This window comes from Phalaenopsis equestris, unplaced genomic scaffold, assembly GCF_001263595.1.
Source record: "Phalaenopsis equestris unplaced genomic scaffold, ASM126359v1 Scaffold000114, whole genome shotgun sequence".
Classification (NCBI taxonomy): Eukaryota; Viridiplantae; Streptophyta; class Magnoliopsida; order Asparagales; family Orchidaceae; genus Phalaenopsis; species Phalaenopsis equestris.
Window position 1 is genome coordinate 1099225 of NW_018164556.1, and position 22393 is coordinate 1121617.

General features: G+C 34.6%; 1 protein-coding gene across 1 annotated transcript in view; it reads right to left on the reverse strand.

Moving 5' to 3' along the window:
- The window catches only part of LOC110020987 (E4 SUMO-protein ligase PIAL2-like), a 78248-nt gene extending 60240 nt beyond the window's left edge, over window positions 1-18008 (reverse strand). The window contains exons 1-3 of the mRNA XM_020719298.1: window positions 17839-18008; window positions 15259-15331; window positions 3636-3701 (exon numbers count right to left, since the gene is read on the reverse strand). Of these exons, the coding sequence (XP_020574957.1) occupies window positions 3636-3701; window positions 15259-15331; window positions 17839-17930 (231 nt within the window). The 5' untranslated portion in view covers window positions 17931-18008. The remainder of the gene's footprint in view (window positions 1-3635; window positions 3702-15258; window positions 15332-17838) is intronic.
- Window positions 18009-22393: the final 4385 nt, after the last annotated feature.

Genomic DNA, 22393 nt, shown 5'->3' on the forward strand with positions numbered 1-22393 from the left:
TATATATATATATATATATATATATATATATGTAGCAACTAATTACTTTTACTAACATTTTACCAAATGACACTATTCTTGTTCATGGACTACTGTACCATAGCATGTCTTGAAATTCTGATTTTTTCCACTCAGCTAAACATGAATTGGTTGTAGGAAAAAAAATATGGTTTTGATTGGCTTTTAATAATAATGATATATATAAATACTTGAATTTGTACCAAGACTTATATAAAACACTTTGCTAAGTTGCATATTGACCCTATCCATTTTAATCATATTCATGTATCGCAGTACCCGCAATTAATATCATTTTCTCTAGTATTTAATGTTTTATTGATATTGTAATAGTTGATAAAATATTTAAATTTGAATTCATTTATTAACATTGATCAAGTTTTATGTAATTTTAGATATGAACTTGTTGGTTAATCATTATGTTATTAATGAGTGCTATAAGGAAGGAGATATGACATGTCAAATGACAAGACAATGTATTTAGAAGGGTCATTTTATCTTTCATTACCTCTAACGTGAAGAAATGAAGAAAAGCTGGTGAATTTTTATTCTTGCCAAATTTGAAGCTATCAAATATGCAGCTGGTAAGTACTATCCTCGTAGTGAACCAGTACATTAATGTGATACTCAAATTCAAGTATATTAATGTGATACTCAAATTCAAGTATATTAATGTGATACTCAAATTCAAGTATATTAATGTGATACTCAAATTCAAGTTAAGAATTTGATATTCAATTTTTTTAAAAGATGTAAGTCAAAATTATCCAGATATTTATACCCATTGTTTTGCAACTCACAAAAAAAAAATTAAAATTATTACCATAAAATTTAGATTTTGTATGCCTGTATCCATGTATGTATATATACATATGTATGTACATACATATCGATACATACATATGTGCGCATGTGTGTGTGTAGGGGTGTGTATAGATGTATACATATGTGTGTGCGCGCGCGCATGCAAAACAATTAATTTCTTTACCAAAAGTTCTATCAAATAATATTCACTAAAAAAAGTACTATTCTCAACAAACTTTTGTACTGTATCATTAAGAGGAATGTTGGATTATTTCGACTTGCTAAATATGCATTGGCTACATCAAAACAAAATAATCAATACCACAATCACCTAAGCTCAACTCATCAAACCCACCTCAACATTAATTCAACTCTCACAAACTCCTAAGCCAAACGCGCCGTCAAAGTTTAGTTGTGAACAACCCATCCTCCCAATCTATCTATGCCACTCAACATCTTCTCTTCTCTCTCTCCCTACCCCTTAACACGCACGCGCACGCGCGCGTGTATATATATATATATATATAAACGATAGAAAGAAAAAAGAAATACAAAAGTTAGTGTATTTTGATCTCACCGAAATATTTGTCTTGCACAATCAACATCGACAACTCCGTCACCACAGGAAAAAAAAATGAAACCTTTAAAAACTCCCAATCTTGATTGAATTATGTAATATATATAAAGGAAATCGATATTTGGTCCAGTGGGCACCAAATATCGATTCTCCATAAGGGTTGAAACCCCGGTATGCTAGATTCTGATTCAAAAAGTCTGCGCGAGCGCGAGCGCACACACACACACACAATTATGATACTGGAGGACCCAAACCATCATTAAAGAACACAATTATTATTAATGAATTCCAATCGATACAAACGAGACTCTTGCGACATGATATAACAACAACAAACAATAGCACAAACATAAAGACATAACACATCGACTCCAACAAAGGTGACGGTGGCAGGTGGGGTTGTAGGCGGCAGCAGGGAGAGGGAACTAAGGTGTCGATGGTAGGGAAATAGGGGAAGGGAAAGCAGGTTTGCTTGTACGGAAGGGGGAGCAACAAGTAGGCAACTACTAGACTGCGTGGGAGAGGGAGTTGTGAAAAGATAAATGTCTCGTCGGGTTTGAGCTACAGTCAGAGCACCACTCGAACCCATGGAGACGGTCACCACCTTGGACGAGTTACAGTCATAATATCTTCTCGCCGTCAGATACAACCCCCAGAGGGGAATAACGCCTCAAACGCAGCACTCAGAAATCTAAAATCATAAAAACCTCCCCCTAATCTTAAAAAACAGCAGTTATATAAAGAGGATATTAGTAGAAAAAATATGTAAAGAGTAGGATAGGAAAGAAATATAATAGGCAAGGAAAGGAATTGAAAAGAAGTAGAGAAGGAAAGGAATTATAATTGAAAAGCATCATGAAAGGAAAGGGGGACCGTGATTACTGTAGCAGCGGCAGTAATTCATCCGCAGTACCGTAGCTGCTACAGTACCGCGGGAGGAAAGCTCCAGCGTCAATATATATACATATATTAAGATTTACATTATTATAAGTACTATTATTCCTCGTTTATCCATCCAGTAAGGAACCCAACTGAGGGCTAGAAGTTAGGAGGGCTGAAAGAGCGGAAGAAGATAAAACAGTTAGAATTTTAGAGATAAATTTCAATATTTCAAAAATTCCTATAACAGAATCGACTTTGGATCAAAATAGTAAGTATTAAGGTTTGTATGAGGAGTAAATTTGAAATTGAAGTTTAATTCGAAGTAATTTTGTTTTAAAACTATTGGAAGTTAGAAAATTCTACAAATTGAGAAATTTAAATTTTGTTGAGTGTTGACAAGAGAACATGGTTTCAACTGACTGTAACAAAGAAATTTATCTCGTATTCATCAATTGCGTAAGATACTCGATTTCTAATTTATAAGGCCAAAATTATGTCTATTTTAAATAATTTATGAGTTAGACAAAATGTAAATTACAATTTAAAAAGCCCATCATATTATACAGTGCACATCCATGTCCTACCATTCATGATTAAATGATTGCGCATTATTTTAAATTATAAAATGCATAAATTTGAAGCATTGGAAATACGCAAACATTTATTTAAATTTTGCATTTTCATGATAAAATAACTTACAAGTTGCACAATGATGTACAATGTTGATTAGCAAGTTCAAAATGAACCAAATACACATTTAAATGTTCAATAATGAAAATGAAATACGCTTAAAAAGAATATGTTATATATGAGATAGGTTGGTAATGATATGTTTTTGATAACTATTGCATGCACGATGCCCCTATAAAGATAAAACAATTCTCAAGTCATTGATATATTTATGAAGATATACAGATAGAGCAACAAAAACGAGCTCTTATAGAGGCCAAACGGTCCTCAAATTGTTATTTTTATAAAAACCTGGAGGGGTAGAGCGATAAAAGTGAGCCTACATAGAGTAACCCCATATTACAAGCAAAAATAATCTTTTGGCACATCTTGTACGATTTTAGTTAAAAATTTGCCAAATCAACCTCATCCAAGTAAGGCCAACCTATGCATTTTGACCTTCTCAAGCAAAACATTATCAAACTTTTCTTTTTTAAAAAAAAATTAGACAATAGACAACCTTAATCAACAAAAGAAAATCAATTTTCCAACCACCAAACATAAAAAAGACATCACATCTGTAGGTTGTCGGCATCACTGGTCCTGGCTCCTGAGATCTAGTCAATGTTCATCTTTTCCTTCCTAGCACAATAAAATAGTATGTGATTCATGTTAAACACATTACCTTAATAGAGATAAGCACCATCATGATAGCTGGCTGAAGTGCAGGATTCTTCCTCCACTCATAAACCTTATATGAAAAGTAAGCAAAGTCAGAAGTGGTGAGAATGAGAACATAAAAGATACAAATCAGTTACCTCACATTAACAAGTTTTTAAAATCACTCCAAATAAGGAAAAAACTTCTAACTTTCCAAGGTTTTGCAGACAATGTCTGCAACTATCAAATCTTTATTCCGTTCAAGTATCCATCAAAAGATAAAATTACTAAAAAGTGTACTTAAAAAACTTTAAAACTCAGCCTCGTAAACCTAGGCCATTGAAAGAAACAAAACATATCAGACATGCTTAAATTAATCAACTCAAAAAAAGCTATAAATAATCAGATTTCCCTGAATACAGCAGCGTCCAAATAGTACTTCGGAAAAGAAAAAACAAATACAAAAAACTCACCATGCTCTCTCATTCACCATTCCAAAGCATTGTCCTAAGTGCAAAGTGCATGCTGCATTATTCATGCCAACTCATCGAGCAATTAAAATATGGTGCATGCACTGAATGTCTAGCATAGAACCACATTATGTACAGCAACTCTTGTAAAGAAATAGTAACATTTTATACAACAAATAGCTATGTCTAATAATACATAAATGAATATGCAACTATGTAATCTTATATGAGCATGAAATGATCAAAACATCAAAATTGCATCATATAATATGCGTCCACAAATAGCATTTCAAATTCGCCAAACAAAAGTAAAACAAACATGGCCGGGACTTGTAGTTTTGAAGATCAAGTTTTTCAGAGCCAAAAATGAATACTGCACGGTCCATAATTTTTATTGGACTTCCAAAAAAAGACAAGCTCACTCTCCATTTAACATAGCATTTGTGGGGATCTTGTTATAATTAGATTGTATTATAAGGACCTGTTTTACTTTTATTTTCATTGGTATATAATAAGAGTATATTAAGCAATGTTTTAAAAAGGCAAAATAGAGAATTGAGGTGTTTTTTCTTTGCAAGGCGAATTGTAAGCGTCAAAACAAAAAAATAAAAACTCACAAAATTAAACATAATTCATAAATATGACATTTGACTAACCGCAAAACTTGATCATTAGACTTCAATGTTTCACTTAATAACACGTGCATATAATATTCCCAAATCCCAAAAATAAAGCAAAAGTTTGAAATAATATTTGAAAATTAAACTTACGTGGTGTTTGGTTGTAACTTTGATTTATGTTAAATACGATTATCAAATCCGATAAATCCGGATTTATCAAATTCACACCACAACGATTCCACTCTCAAACTATGATAAAATAAATCCATCTCGCAACCAAATTTACATCATATAAGTGATTGAATGTGCGAAGAAAAAACAGAATGCGAGAAAATTGGATTTAACCGAGCAACGAATTTAATTTTTTTTATTTTTTTTTTAGTTAAATTTAAGTTAAATTCATGGCTAAATCCAATTAATAGGAAGCTACCAAACACCACCTTAGAATTTAAATATGCCACAAGAAATAGATTCAAAGGTATCACCATTACTTTCATCATCTTTGGAAAAATCATCATATGCAATCACTCTATCACCCTCAAATTTTGTGTTATCATCATCTTCAAAGTCTTCTTCAATCTCCACATCTTTCATTTTACTTTATGCATCAATTAACATGGATTTTAATATAATTTTAAATAAAATAATAAATTAGTAACTAGTAACACATAAGTAATTAATTACATTTAGATTTGGTTGAAGCTCCAACCCAACTTTGTTTTTTTTTTTCTTTTAAATGATTGTGAAGTACAATCCGCTCCACATTCAATATCTTCTTGACCCCTTTCAATGTTAGCATTAATATCTTCATCATCAACACTAAAAATCATTTCTTCAACTTCAACCTCAAATCCTTCATCATTATTAGGCATCATATATTCATCATCAGATATCATATCATCATCAATTAAAGGATTTATTCCATCACCACCATTTTATTGTTTTAGTAGCATCAAGTGTTTATCTTTCAAGTTTTACATTACGAATCAGCTCTAGTAGCATCAAGTGTTTATCTTTCAAGTTTTACATTACGAATCAGCTCTCATAATAATCTTCTTCACTTATTTTTCTTCTACTTTTATTGCCTTGCAACTTTTATTTCATTCTTCAAAAGCAAACATAGCTTCCAAAGGTTGTCATAGCTCTTTAAATCTTTGTGAAGTCAAATAAGTTGTGGCAAATCTTGAAATTGTTGGTCAGATAAATTCATTATATGTAAATTTTTTCATCAAGCTTAATACCAAAGAGTGGTTGTAAATAAATTTATTTACTATTTTTGCTTTAAGCAAAACAGATTAATGTCGCGGCAATTGTCCCAACTTTTCAAGCATTAAATTAAGAAAATGAGCAGCATAAAAAGTCCAATAAAGATGTTTCTTTTTCTACATTAACATTCTCCCTGTAGCCTTATAGGCACGTGCATTATCTGTAATAAATTGAACAACCAAGCTCACCCCAACTTCTTTAACAACCTCATCGTGTATTTTAAAAAACAATATGACATATTTTATAAAAGTTCATATATCAACAAATTTCAATAACAATGCTCTATGAGGGTTATTAATAAGAAAATTTATAATATTGTTTTGTCTAATATCTGGCAAATTATCTATGATTATTGTAACTTTGTTTCAACCCATGTCTTCTTCACTTCATCAATGATTTTTGTTGTTGTTCTAACCTCCTCATCCAACATCCAAATTCACAGCTCATACATGCTAGAAAGGTTCAATCCGCCCATAATTCCCAACATTGAGAAGCATGTTGTTTCAAAATTAACTCCTAATCACATTTAAATGAATTCCATTCTCATAAAAGCATCCTGCAACATCTAAACACGCTCTATTCATGTGCTCTTTTGCAGAAACTAGAGAAACTGGTTGAGAGTTGATATTCTCACCTTCATCCACATTCACTATAAATCTATCCATTGGTCCTTGAGTTCCTCTACCAAATGATTGCAAATGACTTCCACTACTAAAACTATCAAATTGAGAATCTAAATAAGAACTATTATTAATCACCTCTTCCATATTTATTTGCATTGTTCCTTTTCATATGGTATACTTTTTTAAATGTTCAACACACTTCTTGACTACAATTAACCTCCTCATCCAACATCCAAGTTCACAACTCATACATGCTAGGAAGATTCAATCCTCGCCCATAATTTCCAACAAAGCGAAGCATGTTGATTCATGAATGACTCATAGTCACATAAAAGGAGTTTCATTCTCATAAAAGCATCTTGCAATATCAAAACACGCTCTATTTATGTGTTTTTTTGCATAAGCTAAAGGAGGAACTAGTTGAGAGTTGATATTATCATCTTCATACACATTCACTATAAATCTATCCATTAGTCCTGGAGTTCCTTTATCAGAAGAATGCAAATGACTTCCATTACTAGAACAGTCAAATTGAGACCCTAAATAAGAATTATTATCAATCATCTCTTCCATAATTATGTGCAATGTTTCTTTTGAGATGGTATATTTTTTTAATTATTTAGCACACTTCTTGACTTATATTTAGCAATTTTTGATATGCTCCAATATTTAAATGTATGCAAGACAAGTGAAAGTTAAGCCGCTTCAAATCACAAGTAATTCGCTTATCAAAAAATTTACATTCCAAATAGACATAATTTTTTCGCACCTTCTCCTGCCACTTCAACTTGAGTCCCATACTTTCAAGCTGGATCTTTTCTTCTTGCGCCACCACCCATACTATCTTAAAAAAAAAAGATAACCTAATTACCTAAACAAATGAATCAATGAACAAATAATGAGTCAATGACATTCATAAAGCCAATAGCAATGAACTCGAAATTTTGAGAAATTGCATATAGGCAATTAAAATTAAGGGGAATATACATGCATACCACCCAATTCTTATTAATTTCCATATCTAACACCCTAAACTTCTTATTAATTTCCATATCTAACACCCTAAACTTTAATAAGAATTGAGTGGAATGTATGTAAATGAGTAAAATTCCCCTAAAATTAATTTAAACCTTTTTATAAATCTAATAATTTAATAAACTATGAAGTGCATGTACTTATAACGGGCATTTACATACATTTCACCCGATTCTTAGAGGATCTGGATGCAAAAGGCTCGGAACAGAAGTCAATGCAAATGCTAGACTCCTACAACGGACGGGATACAATGGGCGTAAAAGATGATTTGAGACACAGAAGTCAGTTGACCTCATTTTGAGGTCGTTTCTCCTTTCCTTAGATCCTAGGATCTAGCTCTAAGCCTTCCTATCGACTATCTTAGAGGACTAAAGTTGGGACCCACCCCTTTTTAGAAATTCGAACTACTTCCCGATTCTCTTGTGGTGTCTCGCCTGGGTGGTCTCAAACCATCATCATTTGGTTGAGTGGTTAAGGACCACATGTGGAGACTCAAAGAGAAGTTTCTAATAGGATCTCAAACCCTAGGGAAACCCCTTTATGACTTTATCAACACACACAAAATACACAAAATACACAAAATCCACTAAGTTGCACAAAGTATGACTAAAATTGAATTTAAAAAGGGTGAAAATGTGAACTTCTCTGAACGACCTTTGATGGCGAAACGGACTACTCTGGCTCGTCCGGGACATCATTTTTAGCTAGGGAGGACACTCATATTGTCATAATTTTGCACACGAGTAAATTGCACGAAAATCGATGAATTCGTCCGAACGACACCGGATGACACACCTGAATGAACGGAATGAGTCGGCACGTCCGGAGCGTCAATTTTAACCAGGAAAGATACCCACTTTGCTAGGATTCCAAACACGAATAAATCACACGCTAATTAATATAATTAAATAATATAATATAATAAAATAAAATAACAAAAAAATAAAAATAAAATAAATCTTATTTTAAACCTTATTTCACCTCAACTGCGCTAGCCTCCTTCCCTTCTTCCCATTCGCGGTTCGATCGCAGCTTGCTCGCCCCCCCTCGTGCCCTAGCTCCCGCGATCGGCCGCACCCGAGTCCGCCCGAGCGAAGCCCTAGCTCCCGCGTCTCCTCTGCCATTCACGAGATGGCTCCCCCTCCTCTTCTCTCACTCGCGGCTCTCCCTCTCGATCCCCGCTCGACCGAGCGGCTCTCCAACAGCAAAATTCCACCTGGCCTACCCTTCCTTTCCCCTAGGCCGCCTGTTCTTTCTCCCTAAATGCTCCTTCTCCTCTCCCATCATCCCATTTGACCACATTGGGGTTGATAGGTGGCTGCTCCTCTCCCCTTTGCCTATAAAATCCTACCTAGGGTAAGGTTGGTAAGAGGTTGTCCGAAAATTCAAAAAGGAGGGTGGAGGTGCTGCCAAAATCTTGTCTTGCGTGAATTTCCTATTCAGTTGCTCGGCACTATTGCTTGGTTGGGTATTCCTTCTGGACTGCCCCGTATTTTCGATTGTTGGCTCGATATTCTTGCTTGGTTGTGTGTTTGACCACCCAGGGTGGGCTACCAAGGTGGGCCGAAATTCTGGAGAAGGGGGAGGCGTGGTTGGTTGGATCACTGTTGGTTGTCTGTCGTTGCTGAAGCTTTGTCGAAGCCCTCTTTCTCGCGCCTCTTTTCTCAGTTGTTTAGAAGTAAGATTCTTACTGCTTTCTTCTTGGGTTCATTTGTGAAATATCTCATGCAATGAGAAGTATTTTCGGTAAGGAATTGTTTTCTTTTATACTCTGAAATTTGACTTTGAATCGGATGGAGTCTATGTTCGATCTTAACTTCAAATTTGTCCGACTCTGGTTCGTTTGCTGCCACTCTCATTAAATATGCCACATTAGATAAGTTTTCTTTTTAAGCTTGCCTGGTTGAGAGGCTGCTACATACCATTTGATGAAGTAAAGAAAAGAAAAAAAAGAGAGAAAATAAAAAATAATAATAAAAAAAACAGCACCTATAGCATACAAACAGTGAGAAATGGGAATTGCACTTTAACAGAGGATCGTTAGTTTACTACGCATTACGTTGTCATCTTGATTGATATCGGAGTAAATAATGTCAGCGTTCATTTTCATGATTCTTCTTATATTTTGGGCATACTTGTTTGAGGGTGTTCTTTGTTAAGCACATCTCCCATTCTAACAGTTCAGGCAAGCAAATGAAAAGGATGTTTTAATGTAACTAGAAGTTTAGCAAATGCAGGTTACCTAGTCCTTGGTTGCAGCTTTTTACTGTTCACATTCTTAATGCTATAAATTCACCCTGTTCAAAATATGCATGCTCCATGGCTGTGAAGCTATGAGTGCCAATGATAAAATTTTAATGGGCAAGTTTCCTGCTTGTTAATCCTATGAATCATTAGTCATTCTTCATGAGCTTGAAACATTTCTTTTATCTTCACCTTTTGGTGTGATAAAAAAAAGGTTCAATATGTTTTATAAGGAGCATTTCTCAATGAAAATTTTGGAAACCTGAAATTTGTGCAATTTAGAATGCTGGATACTTATCCATGGGCCATTCAATTCTCTTTTCTAACACTTGAGGCTTGACTGTTATATTTAAGAGCATTTGCATGCACACCACTCAACTCTTACATATCGAATAATTTAATTGCATGGGCTGATTTTGGCAAGCTATTTGGAACATTTTAAAAGCCTGTCTTATGGGCTGAATTGGCTTCAGTTTAGAGCTTTTAAAAATATATTTTGGTGGGCTGAAATCACCGTAATTTTGGGGGGCTTTTAAATGCAAATTTAGGCGATGTTTTGGCCAGATTTTGGGCTGCTTTCTTACTTGTTTGGAGCTGTTTTTTGGGCTGCAGTTTTGCTGTCGTTTAGGAGAGGTTTTTGATAGCTTTTTGGGCTACTCTCTTGACTTGTTTTGAGCTGCTTTTGGGCTGTAGTTCTGCTCTGTTCAGGAAAGACTTTGATAGCTTTTTGGGCTACTCTCTTGACTTGTTTTGAGCTGCTTTTGGGCTGTAGTTCTGCTCTGTTCAGGAAAGACTTTGATAGCTTTTTGGGCTACTCTCTTGACTTGTTTTGAGCTGTTTTTGGGCTGCAGTTCTGCCCTGTTCAGGAGAGACTTTGATAGCTTTTTGGGCTGCGGTTTTACCATGGTTTTGGGTGGTTTCGCTGCAGGTTTTGGGGTGGTTTCTTGGCTACAGTTTGGCATGATTTCAGTGTTTTCTGGGGCTGCAGTTGGCCCTGTTTCAGTGAAGTTTTGGGCTGCATTTTGACCCTGTTTTGGCAAGGTTTTGAGTTGCAATTTGGTCCTGTTTTGGCGAGATTTTGGGCTGCGGATTGGCCCTGTTTCGGTGAGGTTTTAACTGTAGTTTGAGCCTGTTGTGGGGAGTTGGGCTGCAGCTTTTGGGCTTGGTTTTGGTTTGTTTGTGGCTGGGTTTTGGCCTAGTTAGGGGCTGCGGTTTGATCTTGTCGTTCGGTGTTGGGCTGGTGTCTTCCCATGGCTGCTCCTAGCAGTAAGTCTTCCCAATTTGTAGTCTCTTGGTTGTCCCTACCCGTGAGCTTGTAAGGTGTATGTTTGGGTTCGGTTTGCCCTCTTAGTCATTCGGTTTGAAGTGGAATTCAATTCTTTGATGTTTATGAGGTGAAATATTTTAATTCTTGGTATTTGGAAGAATTTGAATGTCCCCTTTTGGTGGATGATCTATGGAATGTCTGGAGATGTTTTGAGGTCTAATCCTGCGGACCAAATTAATTGCAATAAAAAAAAAGAGATGAAGAAGAAAAGAAGAGAAAGAAAAGAGGAGAGGGATCCCTTGTGATATCTGGGAAAAGTTTGGAAATGGCTTGGAGGTCTCTAAATTAGTCATTTCGGGGTCATTCTTGGTTAGCATGGAGAATGTATTTCACCTATTTTACTCATTCGAGAAAGTCCCGCCAGTCAGATATTTTAGGCTGACCCTCCTGCCGCTTTAGCTTTTTTAAAATTTGTTTTGGAGAAGGGTTGGTCTTTTTTCTATCTCATTTCTTGATTTCTGGTTTGTTTTCCTTGCTTTTTGGTTTAGGCTTTTGGTGCTTATGTCTGATGCATAAACACATATATAGTCTTTTGCTATATATGAACCATCACGATGCATAAACACATATATAGCCTTTTGCTATATATGAACCATCAAGTAATGTTGCAATTAGGTCGGTTTTGTATTAGGGCTTAGGGCGGTGATGATAAAGGCACGCCGGTAGTAGAGTGAAATGATATTCCATCCTACGACATCAGGACCCAATCCTGGAACCTGATGAACTGTAGGATGATAATATCATTCACCGACACAAGACTAGCGGAGGACCCGTACCTTCTTAGGTTGTTGGCGGTCCTACACATGATGGTGTGATCGTCTCGTGGGCAATCCTAACTAATTGATCAGAACAGATATGATAAGAAAAGATGCAATATTTATAAAATATTTTTTACTATAAAATTGATACAGCTTCCTTTTGTATGCCTGAAATTCATGTGCATGCTAAAATATAAATTTTAAATGTATTGTAACTTGATTGTCCACTTGTCGATTATCAGTATTGGGCTAAGGAGTACCCTCCTAAGTTAGGTTTAGTAGGGCACCCTTCTAATTGAGTCACGGCTCTATACATCCGGGTGACCGATAGTAGTCTTCGACGTCCATCGAGTACAAATATATAATATCTGAGTCTAGCCCCGACCCGAGTACTTGCAATTTTCTTTCTTCGAATTTTTCGTCGGATTTTATTGGAACTTTTGGTAAAGCACTCGTGGTCTTTTTCTTGGATCTTCTTGTGTTTTCGGTGACTTTCTTTAAGTTATAATTTATTGTTGTTACTTCGATATTTTCGTCGTGAGTCACTCGTCGCTCTTTCTTGAGTTTTTTAGGAGGTAGTTCTTTTGTTGATACAATGCATGTTAGCTCATTTCTTAAATTTTGTCATCATACTTGTACCAGTTACCAGTTACTGTTCCTTTTACACACTATACCTTAGAGTAGGAGGTCAGTAGTTGGTTTCATAGGAGGTACCCGGCAGCAGATCGTTGATTAAACAATTGCATGTACCTTTAAAATTAACATCGAATCCGAAGGTGCTACGACGAGGAGCTTGGAGCGAATACCGTGGGCAGCATGACGATGACACACAAAAAAGCAACTTCAAGATGGATCTGCAACATCAAAACAAGTTCACGTCAAGTAAATATTTTTCTTAGTTTAAATAACAACCCATAGGACTTCAAGGTAATTTGCTTAACGCAACATGATTCCTCACATATTATCCTTAGACTTTTGTACAACCCTGTTATGCAATTATAAGTACTAACACTTTTTAGGATTCTGAGGTTACCGTACGATACGGTGTAAATCCTCATATATTTTTAGGTCATTTGTACGATCAGATAGATCGGATATCGTGCGAATGTAAGTCATAAATTCTAAAGTAAATTGCAGGATTAAACATTGAATAACATCATTTCAAAGACATAAAGTCAAACAATAGGATAGTTGGGAAGTCATCAGGGTTTCTCCTGGATCTATGATATCTCCTACTCTTAAAATAATTGTTCCTATTTGAACCACTCTCATTCGATTTTCCTGTGTCCAATCTTGGAAACCTAAACTTTGAAATCTGGAAGGCAAAATCACTTATCCTAATCGAGAGTCTTCATAAGTGACCCCAGTCATTTAAGATGTAATTAACTATAGGGGTTTGTCAGTCATTTATAAAAGATTTTGCAGACCAAACGGATGTCACAAAAATCCTTAGTTTATGTGGTTAAGTCTAGTGGTTGAGCCTACTATCAAGTGGTATGCTCATCCTTCGGGAAAGTGTATTACTTGTAGTAGTATCGCGTTCATCCATTCAAACTATTCAATATGTGAGACTCGTTTGGTCTCATCTATTTTCAAGATTAAAATATTACTTTCAAAAATCAAAAATCACATATTTACATCAAAGCTATTTTCATATTTTACAAAAATCACATCCTTTTCAAAAATAACAGCCAACAAAGCCTTAAACTGGACTTCAACGCTCAGGACATAAAAGGCCCGGGACAATGAAGACACAAAAGCCTTTAACGCTAGACTTTGACATTCGGGACAATGTTGGACTTCACCGATCAGACGGTTCTTTAATGCAAATGCACTCAAAGGCTCGAAATGAAGCGCGAGGAAAAAGCAACGAAACTCTCGAAATGATGGTCCAAGCCTAATTTGCTTGATATGGTTGATGGTTCAAATTCATATTAGATAATTTGCTTCGACGCCTTATTCGATTCGAGGCATAAACGTCTGAGAAGCATATGCCTCACTGCAAAAAGGCATAACCTCGCCCGCAATAGTGGGGCTTAAGCTTTGAGTCGCTACTTAAGCACCTCAAATCGAGGTTCACCTCGAGGCGGATGCCTTGAACACATTTTTAATCATTCATATTAAGGAAACTAATCTATTTATAACCATTAACCTTTACAGAGAAATCAATTTTGAACGGAGTATCTTGAAGTTGTAAAGATCCACCACCACAAAAAGAAACTTTCCCCCGAAATTATCATTGGATGTTGCTCGAGTGCAGTTTTGTTACACTGCAACTCCTTATAGTCCAGTAAAAGGCTGGTTTTGGTGACTAAACGAAGTTTCCAGAACCAGAAATGTGAGAAGGCGGTGAGTTTTAACTGGAAACACAATTTGCATTGTGATTTCTTTGTTGCAAGTTCTCTTTGTCACCATTTTCTGAATCAATTTGTCGTATTTGTCATTATAATAGTCTAGATTTAACTGTTTTCTCCTAAAACTCTTATTTGTGAATCTGTATGGAAATTCTCGTTCAATGTCACCACTACTAATAGATCCTCATTTTACATTTTCCCGCCATACTAGTCTCCTTGACCCGACTAACATTAAAATAAAAACAAGATTTCATTCCGATCTCAATAAAATCAAAATGAACAAAGAAAGGAATTGTTTTTGCCCCAACAGTGCTGTTTTATTTCCCTTTGAGAAAGCTATTGCACCCTCAAACTTGTCTAAAAAACCAGCCTATGTAAAAAACCTGAAAGCACGTTAAAATCACCTTTTAAACAGTAATCATGAAATTCATCAAATCTACATAACTTACTTTGTTAATACTTTAAACTGAAAATTAACAAGAAAATTGTTCGTGGCTAATTAATTTTAATTTCTCTAATAAACTGACCTTTTAATACGGCAGACTCAACTGATTAACACTCAAAAATCACGGGAATATGGTGCATGTGCTTTGATGTGAAGCATTAAAAACATAATAAATCAATATTCATTAAACAAGGATAGGGTATACAGTAAAAAAAAAAAAAACTAATATTCCAGAATTTGTGAAGAATCAATCAAATATCCTAAACAAAAAACCAATGGCATGAATTGTCAGAAAGACTGATCCATGTTAATTGATATAACTCAAAATAGGAGTTTCTATCCCCTTTTCTGATCTCACCACGTAAGCAACAATAAATTACACCATATTTGCAGTTGGGTTTACTTTTTTTGCAACTATACACCTAACGATCAACCAAGAGCTGGAATAAAATGAGATTTCAAACAAACTTTTATTATGCAGCTAAGGAATATATAATCAAGAGTACCTTTTTGACTAGTGGAGGCAAACGAAGAGCAATTCCAGGAATATCATTAAGTATGAGTGAACCGTCAATAGCTCTGTGTATGTCAAATCAGATGTTAGTGAATATAGAAAACCGACAAAGATTATTCACATAAAGAAAGCCGTAATTACAAGGCAAAGCAAATAGATAGACAATAACATTATACTTTCAATCTATGCAAAAAAATCTAGGTTTGAAAAAAAAATAAAATAAAACAAATTCTAGCAACAATTTCCAATTATTGTCGCATCTTTACACCAAAGCAATATTTGTCATAACAAGATTTTATCATAGCATCACGAACAATTCAAAGGTATCATTTACCTTCTCATATCTTAAAAATCTTCAACGCCAATAGTTAAACAGCAATATCAAATGTTTCCTATAAATAAAAACATCATTGATTTACCATAAATGTAGAACATCTCAATGCTTCAAAAATGGTAAAAAATCCTTTCATAAATACCTAAAATTACAAGTACAAAGTTGAGCTCCAACAAGCTCTAGTAATGAAATACACCATCGGAAAGTTGAAAATTTCTCATAAAGGATATAAAACCTTAAGGCTTTCTTCAGTTCTTCCAGCCAGCAAAAAACTTCAATACCTTTCCTCAAGTATGCATTTGTGAATCAAATAAAGACAGCAACTGTATTAGCATTTGCTAGTTATAACAAATTATCCTATCATTCGGCACTCATTTTGATATGACACTACAAATAACTCTTGGATAATTGAAAAAATTTCTTCAGGGATGCCAAAGTTTGTACTTAAAAAAATTTCGCACAATGAAATTCAAATCAAATAACAAACCTTCTAACATCTACACCAATCAGTAGCAGTGAGATTTATATCAGCCAACTCACCAAACTTAATAGAGTGCATCACATTGGCACTAATTTTAAAATTAGTGCATAAATTCATGCATTCAATTCAGATCCCCTTAAGCACTGATCTTAGTTCAATAGTTACGAATCTGATCATCTAATTAAAATCTCTACGAATGATAATCTCGTAACTAATCTTTCATCAAGTCATCCAATATCGCTATGGTATGCCGGTCCTACACAGGTCTCAAAGTCTATGTGACTGGCTCTCCAATCTTTGGTCAATCAAAGGACCAAAATACCCTTAATTGATGGTCTGACACGAGGTTTCCTGGCTAAACCAGATTGGTTCAGTTGGGGTTCAACTAGGATGAAATTAGGTCGTTCAGCTGGGGTTCAACTGGGATGGAATTAGGGTCGGCAAACCTAGGAAAGAGGGTTGCCACTAAAATAGGAAGGCTTCTCACCTCTCCCAGCTATCTACCAGTATTTATGTGTTCTTTTTTAGTTTTAGGATTCAGTTTTGCTGTGATTTCTGTCACGATAGTCGTTAACATCCCCAATTTTTCCTCTTAGGGTTGTCTCCGAAAACGATTAATGTTTCGGTTATATCTCGCTATGTGGTGATGATTATCATTGACTTTCCCATCCCCGCAATTTGGCCTCCCCTGCAGTCCTCGCCACACCTTGCAAACCACCAGAAATAGCCCTCCCATTTTTCTCCCTAAAGCCCTTCTACCACCCCCTGCAGTACCTATCCTTCCCCCTTGTTGTTGTCGTCCAAACCCTCTTCCTTGGTGCAACCACCCACAACTCCCGCATCTCCCCAAACCAGCTTATAGCCAACCGCAAATCCCCACTCCCCAGCCAACCCCAACCCCGTTCCACTCTGCAGCCAACTGCAAACACCCAACTGTTTTCCTGTGTTATTGTCGCAGCCCCTCCAGCCCTCTATTATAGGCTGCCACACCCAACTAGCCCACCAATATGTTGTCCAACAGCACCCCATCACTTTTTTGTCCTCTCTAGAGGTCTTTGGTATTCGTTGTCACTTTATTCTTGTTTTAATAGTCATTGTTGTATCCCTTCTTATTTTTCAGCAATAAAATATGTGTTCCCGTCATGGTTTGGGATTACTCTGGTATCATGGCCATTCAGTCCAACACAAAACTCAAACACAATATTTCTCAGTCATCCATCCTTCGCACCCTTCACCAAGGCTCTCTCACAAGCAAGCACAAACTTTCATCCCAAAGCTATAAGTTTATTGAGGTGATTTCGATCTTATTCATCTTCGAGCTCGATCAATAAGTTGGGGAACATAGGATCTTCCTGAGATATAATCTTTTGGTACGGCTATTGGATTTTGTATCAGTTCATTGGGTAATGGATATAATATCAGGCTGAAGGTAATCCGTCTGCCCAAACTAAACTGACTCTGAAAATTCATTTCTAGCACGCAAAATATATACCAATAAAGAATCTTCATTACGTCATCATTTTCACTTCTATAAAGACCATATGTGCATAAATGATGAACCTAAGCACAAATAATAAGAAAACACCCACAAACTTCAAGCAAGAAAACAGACATCCACAATAAGGAATACCCATAAAGTACGTGATGCAGCAGCTAAGAGGCAATGGAATCTAGGGTTTGCAAGTGAAACGTGAACAAGCCATCAAAATACAATCAACAAACGCGTCCGAAGGGCGTATTGAAGTGGAGTTGCCTACTTGGCGAAGGAGTAACAGAGTCGGATCACATCGGAAGTTTCTAAGCGGGCGCCGCCGCTCATGTAATGGGAGATGCGATCGTAAACAGCCATGAGACGGAGGTTGTTGGTTTGCTCTGCAAATAAAAAGGAACTCGAAGCGGACGGAGATGAGCCTATGGCGGCCGGCGCCGCCGCCCGCCGCCGCATTGGCCGCTGCCATCGCACTAACGTCAATGGACTGAGGAACAGAGGTCGCCATTTTCTGTTCCCCGATCCTTACCCCGAAAAGATGGAACGCATTCCCAGAGGAAAGCATATGGTCACTCAAAGAATCCGCCTCAAATATTTTAATATTATTTAATTTCGTAATTTATTATATAATTTAAGAGCATTTAAGTACATGTCATACAACACTTATATGCTTACATATACAATCAATTAAGGGTCTGTTTGACGCAGCTTATTTGATGCGGTGGAGTTTTGAAAATAGATCTGCGTTTTGAAAACACTGAAAACAGCATTTCACGCTGCACGTGAGCTTTATGACAGCAATCTGACTTTTCAAAAAAATAAAAATTTATAATAGTCACCGCTCCTAACTTGTCAGCATATTATTTTTAATCAGCTTATCAGCAGATTATACAATAAGCTGCAGCTGCCCCAAACATACCCTAATTTTGATCATTGGATGTATATCATTCAAATTTTTAAAATCATGGTAAAAACAACACAATAATATTATTTTAAAAGTGAAATTTATATTTTTATGCTTACATTTTTTATATCAAAATGTTATATATCTGTAAATATTAAATTCAAGTGTTAGATATATAAATATATAAGAAATGTTTGGTATGTTCGTAATTTTTCTAATAATTTAAAAGGAAAAACATATATTAATGATAATCTTAAAATGTTTTAGTCATCTACTTCCTTATATTACATACATTTTAAAATAACTTCAACTTCAACTTATCTCAAAATTTTTATTATTAAAAAATTTTATATTTCCAATCTATTGCTTTTATATTTTTTTCCTTTTTATGACATGGTTAGAGCCTAATTTTTTGATGTAATAGCCTATTTTATAGATTATTAATATTACTTTTCCAAAGTCTCTCTTATTCATGTTATTTCTTAGGGACATAAAATATTTTTGTTATAATATCTTTCAATAGTAAAAATATAAAAAAAAACAATATTTAAATATTTAAATCATAAGCTTTGTCTCTATTTTTAAGGCTATTTAAATTTATATCTTCAAATAAAGATAATAATTTGAAATACCTTATAACAATAAAAAACTTTTTATGAACTATAAATATATTAGCTGATGAAAATTTTAACACAATTAAACTTGTTCATTATATTTTTTAGAAGTTTGTTTTATTAGCATTATTTTTTTTTGGCTATTAATGATTACTTTGTACTTGAATTTTTTTTATTTTTTTTACTATATATATATGACACATTCCTATTTATATTTTATATTTAAAAACTAATTTGGTTTGTTTTTATGCATGCCTTGCTTTAAAGGGGGTATGTGGACCAGTACGAGTTCGAAACTTCTCATTCATCTTGAAACGTGAAAGACAAAAATACTGCTCAATAATATATTGAATCACAAGATGATGATTTCAAGACTTGGAGTCTATGTTCTCAGAAGTTTTTTTCCTAACCCTATATTTTGGTATAACATGGTGTATTTTATTTTTTTTTTATATGTTTTTTTTATAAGGACAAGCTTCTATAGCTAATTACAACATAGAAGAAATCATCTTCTGGAGAAACTGTTGATTAAAATAACAGTTTATTTTTCTATAGATTTCAAAGTTTAAATTTCAATATTGATATTTTGGAAGTTCAATTTGACATAGGAACAAATTTTTAGCAGTTATTATCATAAGAATATGGAGAAAGGGTATGAAGTGCACGATATTGAAAAGTTTGGCAGTGTTTGAGACTATTTTATGGCATGGACAATTGGACTTTATATTTTGAAAATTGAGATTGATGTTTAATTTAAGTTGTTCATATTATTGTGGTTTATTTTCCAATAATATGAGCTAGTGGAAATACCTAAAGATGAGAATTTATCCCATATAAAGAAACAAACATGAAGTCTCAAAACTTAAACTGCAGTGACCACAAACTATAAAAATAGAGAGCTTGAGCGTATTCTAATAAGATAATATGGGACTTATAGACTTCACTCCCACCAATAAGTGAAACTCATTATGATTCTTTTATACTTACGACCTTGCATGGGAAGAATAACACACTCACACTTACACTTTAAAATCATGAGTACCTATACTGGGGAATAGACCGTTCAAACCACAAGTGATGTACCTATATCGGGGAATAGACACATTACTTGATAATTACCAGGGAATAGACACATTATTTGATAGTGAGACTTGATTAAATAAACTATATAATTTATGACATCAGTTTTTGTCTGCAAAATCTTTTTATGTTGACTGTCAAGTTTTCATATTTAATATAGAAGATTGAATAGGGTTTATATTAAGTTTGGTTTCAAATTTTTCTATAGCAGCAAGCCCCTATAGTTAATTACATCTTAAGTGATCGAAGTCGTTGAAGAATACTCTCGATTTAGATCAGTGGCTTTGCTTTTAAGAATTTCAAAGTTTAAGGTTTCAAGATTGGACATTGGAATTTCAAAATGAAATGGATCAAATAAGAGCATTTACTTTTAGGAATCTTAAGGAATAAAAAGTCTGAGATGTTACTGATTTGACGGGAACCTCGGTGACTTCTCAAACTATCCGACAGTTTGGCTTTAAATTTGAAAAAAAAAATATTATTTGATTTTTCATCTCACTGGTTTTATTATTTAGGGTTTTGTTGACCTCACTTTTGGTTGAGGTCTAGAAACTTCTTTAGTAGCCTAGGTCTAGCCATAGGTGGTTTTATTATTTAGGGTTTACACTTGCATATCATGGTCATGCAAATAGCATGGAGGATAGGAGGGTTTATGTCGTAACGAGCGACAACATTGGAGCCTAAAGTGAGTTAGGGCTTAAATTGCACAACATGGTTGTGCAAATGCCTAAAGATAAGTCGAGGATTTATGTCATACTAAACGGGTTACCTCGAAGTCATATGATTTGTTATTTAGTTCAAAGGAAAGATTAGTTGTTATAGATATGCTTGCTCTCTCAAAGTTGTTCTTTTGTACATTCTTGTCATGCTACCCACGATGTTAGCTCCAAACTCCTCGTCGAAGTGATAGCTTCAGGTTCAAGTTTTAAGGTTTTATAATTTTCTTGACAATGTTTGTTATCGTTCAAGTGTTGTGGGGGGTTAAAGTTGATTAGAGCGACACCGGTTAGGATCTCACGGTTCCCTTATTTTGGTACCACTATTTTCTTTTGAATTTACTTAGCATAAATGAGTTGTTAAGTTTATTTAAACTAGGAAGATCTCGTTAGCAACTGTATGTCACCTCATCCGAAGGACTCCCGTAAATTCAAAAGGGTGTATTATGTTCGTTTGATTGTTTTGAAAATGTTTACGGCTAATTTTTTTTAAAAAGTTTATCTTGATTTTAAAAATTATTCATTTTGACTTTTGAAAATTGTTTCAACCAAGCATGCATATTAAAATAGTGGGAAATTACAGTGATAAAATGACACTAAATAAACTGTAAATACGTACATGTCATCTTCTCGCTTCTCGAGCTAAAATCTTAGCATTATAATCATGTATATATTAAAAGTGTAAAGTTAGAACAATAGTTAAATATTAATGAAACTTTAATGATTTAAATTTAAAAGAGACTACAATTCATAACTTGGTTAAGGATGATTTTTGTGAATAAAACATAATAAGTTCAATTGTTCTTCAAAATATCCAAAAGTTTATAAAAGTGTTTGGGGCATAACCCTAAACAAATTTTTAAGAATTCTTTAAACGATTTCAAGTTCACTTCAACTTATTATGTTGTTGAATGGGTCACCCCAAAGTTCATTCGGTTTAGGGCGTGCTCGGTTCTCTACCTCAATTAACCCATAAGAAGAGGGATAAGCAAGTTTGAGCTTATAGTGTTTAAAAATGATTAATTATTATTTATTTCTCAACTAACCATTAAGTATTTTTAGATTAAACTCAGCTCACTACAAAGCTCTTAAGTCATTAGCGGTGGATGTGTAATTTTAGAAAATGTCATATTAAGAACATTTAATTAAAAGATCAACCTGTAACTCACACATTGGTTTGGGACTCTAGGTTTAGTGAATTATTGACTTCCTGACTTATGTCCCAAATATTTAGATCATTCAGTTTAACTTCTTCCAATGTTTAACAATTAGGAAAACTGCACTTATACCCTTCTTTCTAAAAGCGAAGGTTGATTGGTTTCTACCTCTTACTCTTATGTTTTAATCACCTTAGAATGTTGCTTAGGGTCAAAATATTACCCTTTAAGCTTTTAACCCATCCTAAATTTAATTAGGGGTGAAAATGTGGAAATTACAATTTTAGCCCTAAGGCACTTATCTTCATAAATATTCTAAATTAATTTATATGGGCTTGAAAGCCTTGCTGGC